The 10,607-nt window shown below is 42.7% G+C and overlaps 1 protein-coding gene across 3 annotated transcripts in view; it reads left to right on the forward strand.

The window, feature by feature from the left end:
- Nucleotides 1-10,607, forward strand: part of zdhhc2 (zinc finger DHHC-type palmitoyltransferase 2) — a 32,970-nt gene that overhangs the window by 20,751 nt on the left and 1,612 nt on the right. The window contains exons 4-13 of one of the 3 annotated variants that reach the window (XM_035758083.2): nt 1,193-1,313; nt 3,540-3,609; nt 3,715-3,747; nt 4,067-4,187; nt 4,424-4,462; nt 6,077-6,209; nt 8,397-8,523; nt 9,233-9,325; nt 9,937-10,055; nt 10,514-10,576. In XM_035758083.2, coding sequence (XP_035613976.1) covers nt 1,193-1,313; nt 3,540-3,609; nt 3,715-3,747; nt 4,067-4,187; nt 4,424-4,462; nt 6,077-6,209; nt 8,397-8,523; nt 9,233-9,325; nt 9,937-10,055; nt 10,514-10,554 — 897 coding nt within the window. In that variant the 3' untranslated portion in view covers nt 10,555-10,576. The remainder of the gene's footprint in view (nt 1-1,192; nt 1,314-3,539; nt 3,610-3,714; nt 3,748-4,066; nt 4,188-4,423; nt 4,463-6,076; nt 6,210-8,396; nt 8,524-9,232; nt 9,326-9,936; nt 10,056-10,513; nt 10,577-10,607) is intronic. The other 2 variants (XM_035758084.2, XM_035758085.2) reach the window with 2 other exon arrangements.

A 10,607-nucleotide genomic window follows, 5' to 3' on the forward strand; every position in this document is an offset into this window, starting at 1 on the left:
ATGAGGTACAGACCTAGGCTAGTCTGGATGATGAGGTACAGAACTAGGCTAGTCTGGATGATGAGGTATAGAACTCGGCTAGTCTGGATGATGAGGTACAGAACTAGGCTAGTCTGGATGATGAGGTACAGAACTAGGCTAGTCTGGATGATGAGGTACAGAACTAGGCTAGTCTGGATGATGAGGTACAGAACTCGGCTAGTCTGGATGATGAGGTACAGGGAGAGGTACAGAACTAGGCTAGTCTGGATGATGAAGTACAGAACTAGGCTAGTCTGGATGATGAGGTACAGGGAGAGGTACAGAACTAGGCTCCAGTCTCTACTGCTAAAATTATATTGAGAGTGATATTTACAGTGATATTCCATCCTTCTCCGACTGCCTGAAGGAGCACTCTATTATCTCTGCTCCTGACCACTCAGATTCAGCGCTTGTTGTTGTTGAATCCATGCGCTTTAGACGACACTCAAAAATTCTCCTTCCAGTACTGATTGCTCTGCTTCATTCAAGGGGCGATAGCTTAACATTCAGGTCACTCAATAACAATGTTTTCCTTCATACTGTAAGGTGTATTTGTTAGATGATTCAGTGGGTGGTGATGTCTGTGGCACCGGGCACATGGTGTTTGTTATTGTTGAAGTTATTAGTCCTCAGCCTTCAATTATAAAACGCCTGAGTGCCTCAATGTAATAATGTAGCAGCGCTGCTGTGGCTCTGCAAACAATCTAGCTGCTCAGAAGGAAAGGGCAAAGATAGAAGTGCACATGACTTGGCTGGATCAGCCTTGTGACACACAACAGTACTGTACTGCAGTCCTCCAGCACTCAGAGCTACACAGCATTTACAGTAGATCACAGCATTATAATAAGACCTCTAATGGGAAGTGCATCTCATTAGTAATGGATGTAGGCCTGCATTATTCTAGAGGTTTAGGATCGTAATTTGAGCCAGTTTGCTGCAGTAGGAAAAAAATCCTGCAGCAACAGAAAATGTGAATTAATAAGTTGATTATAATGAATGGACATTTTTGTAGGGGAAAATCAAGTGTGGAAGTTACAAATTTCAGAAGACTTTTTAAACCTCATATGTAACAGGGCTTTTTAAACCCCCTGCAACAGGGTGATCAAATTAAGATCCTACATCTGTTGAGGCACAGGATGTTTCTTATTCTGTTCCTCCATCCTCTCTGTAGTTCCACCTGTCCTACTCAGACAAGGAGCTGTTGGAGCGTGAGGACCGTGGAGAGTCTCAGCAGGAGATTCTTAGAAGGATAGCCAAGGATTTACCCATCTACACCCGCACCATGTCTGGAGGTACTCTACAGAACACAAGCTAAAACAAAAAGTCTGCCCTGTGGGCTGACTTTTACCAACCCAATAAACCAAAAGTGGTTGCACCATATACTCTAATAACACAAAAACTGTCCAGTTGTTTTGATGATTATACATTGACTCAAGAGTGATAGTAGAATTAATTTCTCCCTGGTGCGGGACCTGCACCAACGTTTTTATAGGCCCAATTACATATATAATCCCTATTAATTCAATAGGATCTCTCTGGACCTAGTCAAAGATTTGTAATTTAACTTTTAAAATGTATAACCTTTTATTGTGGCATAAACACAACCAGTCATGATGTTTTTATCTGATTGTCGAACAATTACTTCAAAGGGCTCCTTTACTAGACTACCCGCACATGTTCATCCACTCAACATATTTCCAGCCTCATAACAGTGGTGAATAGAAAGAGACATCTGTTACACTAAACACCACAAAGTTGTCATTAGGCCAGAATTTATGCATCCATTGCTGTCTGCGTGGGCCTCGTTGTCGGCCGCTCATCTCTGCCTTGGCAAAATTTTGGTGTTCTCGTCTAACCACATCGCATTTTGGAGTGTAGGCTATACCACCCATTTTCAAATCTATTTGCTTATTTGTCATGCCTCTGTCATGAGGTAATGATAAAAAGGGATGTAATAGCCTACAGTTTTCTTGTAATTTTGCTTTAGTTATTGTGATAGGCCCATGTTTTACCGGACATACCTCCACTATTTATCTTTCCGGTACGCTGTACTGGACCGCCTTATTTTCTCCCCTTGTTTGTAAATAACATTCGCCGGATGTTGCAAGAATGTCCCCAGAATATACAGTGCCTTCGGAAAGTATTCAGACCCTTTGACCGTTACCACATTTTGTTAGGTCACAGCTTTATTCTAAAATTGATTAAATAGTTCCCCCCCCCCCTCATCCATCTACACACAATACCCCATAATGACAAAGCATTTGACATTTTTGCTAATTTATAAATAGAACCCCCCATAAATACTACATTTACATAAATATTCAGACCCTTAACTCGGTACTTTGTTGAAGCACCTTTGGCAGTGATTACAGCCTTGAGTCTTCTTGGGTACGACGTTACAAGCTTGGCACAGCTGTATTTGGAGAGTTTCTCCCATTTTTCTCTGTAGATTCTTTCAAGGTCTGTCATGTTTGATGGGGAAGGTTGCTGCACAGCTATTTTCAGGTCTCTCCAGATCGGGTTCAAGTCCGGGCTCTGGCTGGGCCACTCAAAGACATTCAGAGACTTGGCCCGAAGCTACTCCTGCGTTGTCTTTGCTGTGTGCTTAGGGTCGTTGTCCTGTTGGAAGGTGAAACTTTGCCTCTGTCTGAGGTCCTGAGCGCTCTGGAGCAGGTTTTCATTAAGGATCTCTCTGTGCATTGCTCTGTTCAACTTTGCCTCGATCCTGACTAGTCTTCCAGTCCCTGCCACTGAAAAACATCCCCACAGCATGATGCTGCCACCACCATGCTTCCCTGTAGGGAAGTTTGGTGCCAGATTTCCTCTAGACGTGTTGCTTGGCATTCAGGCCAAAGTGTTCAATCTTGGTTTCATCAGACCAGAGAGTCTTGTTTCTCATGGTCTGAGAGTCTTTAGGTGTCTTTTGGCTGTCATGTGCCTTTTACTGAGGAGTGGCTTCCGTCTGGCCTCTCTACCATAAAGGCCTGATTGGTGGAGTGCTGCAGATATGGTTTTCCTTCTGGAAGGTTCTCCTGTCTCCACAGAGGAACTCTGGAGCTCTGTCAGAGTAACCATCGGGTTCTTGGTCACCTCCCCGACCAAGGCCCTTCTCCGATTGCTCAGTTTGGTCCAGGCGGCCAGCTCTAGGAAGAGTCTTGGTGGTTCCAAACTTCTTCCATTTAAGAATGATGGAGGCCACTGTGTTCTTGGGGACCTTCAATGCCGCAGACATTTTTTGGTACCCTTCCCCAGACCTTTGCCTCCACACAATCCTGTCTCGAGGCTCTACGGACAATTGCTTCAACCTCATGGCTTGGTTTTTGCTCTGACATGCACTGTCAACTGTGGGACCTTATATAGACAGGTGTGTGCCTTTCCAAATCATGTCTGTCATTGTAAAATAAGAATTTGTTCTTAACTGACTTGCCTAGTTAAATAAAGGTTCAATAAAAGTGGGGTAGATAGGCTGATGATTAATTTGTTATTGGTATGCTGACGCTGTCTCTCTTATTCCTCAGCTATTCGTTTCTGTGATCGCTGCCAGCTGGTCAAGCCTGATCGATGTCACCATTGTTCAGTCTGTGATAAGTATGACTCTGCTCATGGCCCTATGCACTGTTCATAAGAACCCTGCTGAAACTGTGTTGGGGAAAATTGTAGCTGTTACTGAGTTTCCTTACTGTTGTTTTACAGATGCATCCTAAAGATGGATCACCATTGCCCCTGGTCTGTATTGCTACTGTACCATTTCATACTTAATCAAAGTGATATTTGATTAATTATTCAAAGGAAATGGAACAATATTTTCCATTAGGTCACTGTATGATTTGTAAGAGTTTTTAAATCTCGTTTGGGACATTGATCACTTTTTTTCGTTGTCGTCAAAGGCTTAACTGATGTCTACGATGTAGATGATATTTCAGCCTTGTCCGTTTCTGTTTGGGGGCCATTTTTACCATCTGTATGTTGCTGTCAAACGGTAGGGTTTTCCCATATGGTGTGATATTGACTTGGAACATTGCCTTCTTGTTTTGGAATGTGACAGGGTGAATAACTGTGTGGGCTTCTCCAACTATAAGTTTTTCATGCTGTTCCTGGCATACTCCTTATTATATTGCATTTTCATCACTGCTACAGATCTACAGTACTTCATTAAATTCTGGACCGTGAGTAAAATATTTTCATGGAGAACTTTTGAATAATTGACATTCTGTACAATCTAAACCAGTGGAATGATTGAATGTCTAATGTCTGTTATATCTATATATCTCTATATCCATGCTCATTAGATAAAACTATTATTTTTAATGACTAAATAATACAGTATGAAAGATGATGCTTGGTGTATAACTGAAAATAACTGTTTCATGTTCTGATCTTGGCATTCTGATTTCTCTGCAAGGCTGAAGGTAGAACACACGACCGTCTGTTAGAATACCTGGTATGAGCCAATCAGCGGCATTGGATTTGAGGACGATGATCACTGATTGGTTAAGCTCTCCCTAGACTAGTTTCGTAGTGAACTATGCTAACACCCAACTAGCTGGCAGACTTTACTTACAGGTTATGCCTAATGCACACATACAGGTACTGTGTCGTGTCTTTGGCTATGCCGGATTAAGTGATATGATATGCTATTCTATAAAATAATTTATCCGTAATTAATATTACCTGATTGAGCTAATCATGTAAATGTAATTAACTAGAGTCAGGCACCACAAAATATTACTTATAGAGCTGTTATCTTCTGAATAAACTCTTAAAGACCTAGTAATATTTTACATCAATAGCAGTCAATATTAATCGTCATCTTAATTCAGTCTCATCTGAAAGTTGTAAATTCTTGGTTATCTGCACAAACCCTGGCTCACAAGTTGAATCAGCATTACAAAATTGGGTTTAATTATTTATTTACTAAATACCTAACTAATCACACAGAATTACATATACACACAATTAAATCATAACTTGATTACAAATGACATCATAGAGGAAAATGTCCCTTGCAGGCGGAACAGATATGACAGCTTGTTTCACAAAAGAAAATGGGCTGGGTTTGAGTGAAAGAGCGGGAAGACTGAGGAACAAAGGGAAGAAGCTGTGCTATTGTAAATACAGTATCTGATGCATTCTAAATTAACGCCCATTTGGAAAAGGAAAATGCAATAAATATTTACTCTGAGCTGTGCTTCGGTAGGTTGGTGGTAGATGGAAGGCTGTGTTGCCCAACCGAGTCCTTTGAAGAATGTCTCTGGTGGTCAATGGGATACGTTGTCGTAACGTCGTTGTGTGGTAGACGGGATACTCTGTCTGTTCCTTCCTAACCCTCGTTTGCTGTTCCTAACTCAACGGCTAGGAGGTATCACTTCTGTAGTGAATAAGAGTTCAAAGTTCATACCATTCGCAACCAAAGCTCACGCTGATGTTGGCTTCGTTCTGTAGTTATTATCTGAACCATTCTGACATAGGACCGTTGTCCTCACGTCCTCGGAACAGGAGGTTATATTGTCATCAAGGGGTTATATAGGAAGGGAGAGGAGGGCGTGTTTGAAAAGTTTTATAGCCCATGTCCCTTCACAGGGACGGGCCACTGATTGAGCAGAGCCCTATCTTATGAAAACCCAAACCTCACATTTTCGAAGCTAAAATCACATTTCATCCCATCACAAATAATTTCATATTCAAGCATTTAAATTGAACAACAATTCCATGTGAATCCGATAACTCTGATGTGTAGACTTTCCATGGTAGAGTTTATGTAATCTTATCATTGATGAGAATGTCTCAGATGACAACCGAACTGACAACATATTCATTAAGTACCACCGCATATGTTCAATTGGTCAGATTACCAGAATATTGTTCATTTCCCCCCTCCTTCTGATGTTCCCAGAATCTCTATGTTAACCAAGGGTTTGCAAATGTAACATCAGTAGGGTAGAGAGAGGAAAAAGGGGGAACGAGGTATTTATGACTGTCATAAACCTACCCCCAGGCCAACGTCATGACAACTGTAAGACTAATACATTGTGTTTGTTTGGAACCACTCACTCAGAATGGTCTGCCTGACACCCAGGCTAAGTTCCACATCATGTTCCTGTTCTTCGCTGCTTCCATGTTCTCTGTCAGTCTGACCTCACTGTTCATCTACCACTGCTGGCTGGTCTGCAAGAACAGATCCACTCTGGGTAAGAGCTGGCATGGTGTATCTGTATGTTGTTGTGAGTATTTCCCTGGTGTCTCACTAAACAGAATAGAAACAGACCTAACATGGGTGCTCTGACGGAGTTTCCTAATTCTATTCTTCTCCACATCAAATAAAAACACAGATTGAGTCACTCATCTGTGGTATGATTTGATAAGGCTCTTTGTTATGGCCATTATCAGACAGACAGACAGAGAGAGCAGTCTCTTATTATGTGTGCTAGAGCTGGGACGATAAACCGGAAATTTTCGATACTGACCGAACCAATAATTTATCAAGGACATATTACTGATATTAAATAATAAGAATAACAATAAGCTTTTACTTGAGGAATGTGAAGTTTGACATGAAATTAGTCTGCGACTATGGGCTATTTCTAATGGGACAATTGATAACTACAACATTCCAAGTAGTAGTAGCAGTAGTAGTAAAAGTAGCAGTAGAAGTAGCAGTAGCAGCAGTAGTGGTAGCAGTAGTAGTGATAATATAAGCAGTATAAGTAGTAGTACTAGTAGTAGTAGTAGCGATAATAGAAGCAGTATAAGAAGTAGTAGTAGTAGTAGTAGTAGTAGTAGCAGTAGCAGTCTTAGTGCAGTAGCAGTAGTAGCAGTAGTACTAGTAGCAGTAGTACCAGTAGTAGTAGCAGTAGTAGTATTAGTAGTACCAGTAGTAGTAGTAGTAGTACCAGTAGCAGTAATACCAGTAGTAGCAGTAGTAGTAGGAGCAGTAGTGGTAGGAGCTGTAGTAGTAGTAGTAGTAGTTGTACCAGTAGCAGTAGTACCGGTAGTAGTAGCAGTAGTATTAGGAGCAGTATTAGTAGGAGCAGTAGTAGTAGGAGCAGTAGCAGTAGTACCAGTTGCAGTAGTAGTAAGAGTAGTAGGAGTAGTAGTAGCATTTGTACCAGTAGTAGTAGCAGTAGTACCAGTAGTAGTAGGAACAGTATTAGTAGGAGGAGTAGTAGTAGCAGTAGTAGTAGCAGTAGTACCAGTAGTAGTAGGAACATTATTAGTAGGAGCAGTAGTAGTAGGAGCAGTAGTAGTAGTACCAGTAGTAGCAGTAGTAGTAGGAGCAGTAGTGGTAGGAGCTGTAGTAGTAGTAGTAGTTGTACCAGTAGCAGTAGTACCGGTAGTAGTAGCAGTAGTACCAGTAGTAGTAGGAGCAGTATTAGTAGTAGCAGTAGTAGTAGGAGCAGTAGCAGTAGTACCAGTTGCAGCAGTAGTAGGAGTAGTAGGAGTAGTAGTAGCATTTGTACCAGTAGTAGTAGCAGTAGTAGTAGCAGTAGTAGTAGCAGTAGTAGGAACAGTATTAGTAGGAGCAGTAATAGTAGGAGCAGTAGTAGTAGTACCAGTTGCAGTAGGAGTAGTAGGAGTAGTAGTAGCATTTGTACCAGTAGTAGTAGCAGTAGTAGGAGTTTTAAGGGTAATATAAAAGTGGTGCACACTCATTTTATAAACGCAATGTTCAATGTATCAATCAATCTTGATCATTTTGTCAATTTATCGTGATTTGGATTTTTGTCCATATGGCCCAGCTCTGTGTGCACAGTGGTGCACTTTTTTGTCTCTACGATCTGAGTGGATTATTCATGGAGTGAACAACAGGCTCACAGTAAGAGGCTTAGTAATAGACACTGGACAGGTAGCCCTGCTGGAAAGGTAGCCCTGCTGGACAGGCCTTTGGAGGACACGGTCAGTCACACCTAGTAACACAGCACAGCCAGCAGACCTGAAGGCATAGATCTGTACTCAGAGAGCACAGGGTTCTCAGGCTCTTTGGCTCATTGTCATTACATAAAGTAAATTACAAATGGTTGATCTTCATTTTTGCTGTACCAAGGGAAGTTCAGTGAGATGGAGTCACGGGTGTTAGTCTGCAGTTGTGGCAGGCTGTTAAACAGCAAATCTCCCCACCCTTTGAGAATATCAAACTCTTTCAGCAATCTCTTCCCCATTAAGATATTTGACAACTGATGTCTCAAAATGTATTTTATCCATGAAGGTGTTGCTATTGGTTCAGGAGTTGCGTAAGTGCCCACAAAACAATGACGTTCCTCTCTGTTTCCTTTGAACTATGAAACATCTAGATTGCATATGTTCTCTATAAACGATGCAAAACTAAATCTCTCCTCAGTTTTGGTTCAACACTGATCATATTCTACTCTGTTGTTCAGAGGCTGTCCGCGCGCCAGCTTTCCGTCATGGGGCAGATAAGAATGGCTTCAGTCTGGGCCTCAGTAAGAACTTCCGCCAGGTCTTCGGTGATGAAACGAGATACTGGCCATTTCCTGTGTACTCCAGGTATATACTTATTCCCTTATTTTACCAGATAATTTAACTGAGAACATATGATCTATTACAGCATCGACCTGGGTAAGAATGAGCCAATTGGAAGCTGTGGATGATTAGGTGGCCATGAGGGTATTAGGGCCAGATTGGGAATTTAGCCAGGACACCGGGGTTAACATGTCTACTTTTACGATAAGTGCCATGTGATCTTTAGTGATCAGAGTCAGGACACTCATTTTAAAATCCCATCAGAAAAATGGCACCCTATGCAGGGAAATGTCCAGAATCACTGCCCTGGGGCATTGGGATCTCCTTAGACCAGAGGGAAAGAGTACCCCCTACTGGCCCTCTACACCACTTCCAGCAGCATCTGGTCTCCCATCCAGGACCAACCATGTTTAGCTTCAGAGGCAAGCCAGGAGTGGGATGCAGGGTGGTATGCTGCTCGCAAATAAAATATCATGCTATCGACTCTGACTGAACCCACCGTGAAAACACTGACATTCTCAGCTAAACAGAAAGGTCTGGCAAGGCTCTGGACCATACTTTGGGGCTGACAGTGACAGAGAGGAGGGGAGAAGGAAGAACTTGAACTCAACGGTGAACTATGGGGGCAATGAGGGGACAATGTTTCTAAGCGTGAGAGGAGGTTAGTTAGTTGTTAGTTATTAGGAGGATGAAGAGGAAGACTTTTAAACACAGGATTGTGTTTTGTGCTTAGTCTGGGTGATGGGTGCTCCTTCCCAACCTGTCTGGTGAACCAGGATCCTGAGCAGCCCACCTCTCCTGGACACAACCCCCCTCCCAACAAGACGTAAGTATTCATCTCCTGGACACAACCCCTCCCAACAAGACGTAAGTATTAATCTCCTGGACACAACCCCCCTCCCAACAAGATGTAAGTATTCATCTCCTGGACACAACCCCCCTCCCAACAAGATGTAATTATTCATCTCCTGGACACAACCCCCCTCCCAACAAAACGTAAGTATTAATCTCCTGGACACAACCCCCCTCCCAACAAAACGTAAGTATTCATCTCCTGGACACAACCCCCCTCCCAACAAAACGTAAGTATTCATCTCCTGGACACAACCCCCCTCCCAACAAGGCATAAGTATTCATCTCCTGGACACAACCCCCCACCCAACCAGACGTGTTTTAATCTCCTGGACCCCCCCCACCCCACAATACATAAGTATTAATCTCATGGACACAACCCCCCTCCCAACAAGACGTAAGTATTCATCCCTTACAGGAAATCCCTGTCCTGCCTACACTCTTCATACATTTGGTCCTTTTCCATAAAGATGTTTTTTGGATACAGATGTGAGAGAGTACTTTTCTAACAGTTATTTTGCTAATAGTCCATTGAAATCCATTCATGTACTGATCCTGCCTAATGGTTTGTCCTGTGTTGTGCAGTGTTGTTGGAGAGAGCCACCAGTTCCCAGCCAAACCACTGAGGGAGTCCCAAAGTCGACTGCTGAACAGCGCCCCCTCCTGGACAGAGAACGGGGGAGCAGAGGACAAAGAGAGACGGGGTGAGGGCTCAAATATCTGATGGGAGCCGGGCAAACCCTAAACTTATCTTCATGTCCAGATCCCGGTTCAACCCTAAGTCTAGCTTCATGTCCACATCCTGGTTCAACCCTAACTCTAGCTTCATGTCCAGATCCCGGTTCAACCCTAACGCTAGCTTCATGTCCAGATCCCGGTTCAACCCTAACGCTAGCTTCATGTCCAGATCCCAGTTCAACCCTAACGCTAGCTTCATGTCCAGGTCCCGGTTCAACCCTAGCTCTCGCTTCATGTCCAGATCCCGGTTCAACCCTAACTTTAGCTTCATGTCCACATCCCGTTTCAACTGTAACCCTTGCCATGACTCTAACCCCAGACTTATGTCCACTGTTTTTTTTACTTTTAAATGTTGTCTACAAATCATTATTCTAGGACCATTCTCCAATAACTTAATTAACTGTAGGCATGCTGTGTTTTTCAGGCACAAGTAACCCAGCAATGGCCATAGAGAATGAAACATAACCACGGTGAGGAATGAAGACTTGTAAGTGGAATCATAGATGAGTTTAAAATTG

The sequence above is a fragment of the Oncorhynchus keta genome, chromosome 30 (genome assembly GCF_023373465.1).
Source record: "Oncorhynchus keta strain PuntledgeMale-10-30-2019 chromosome 30, Oket_V2, whole genome shotgun sequence".
Classification (NCBI taxonomy): domain Eukaryota; kingdom Metazoa; phylum Chordata; class Actinopteri; order Salmoniformes; family Salmonidae; genus Oncorhynchus; species Oncorhynchus keta.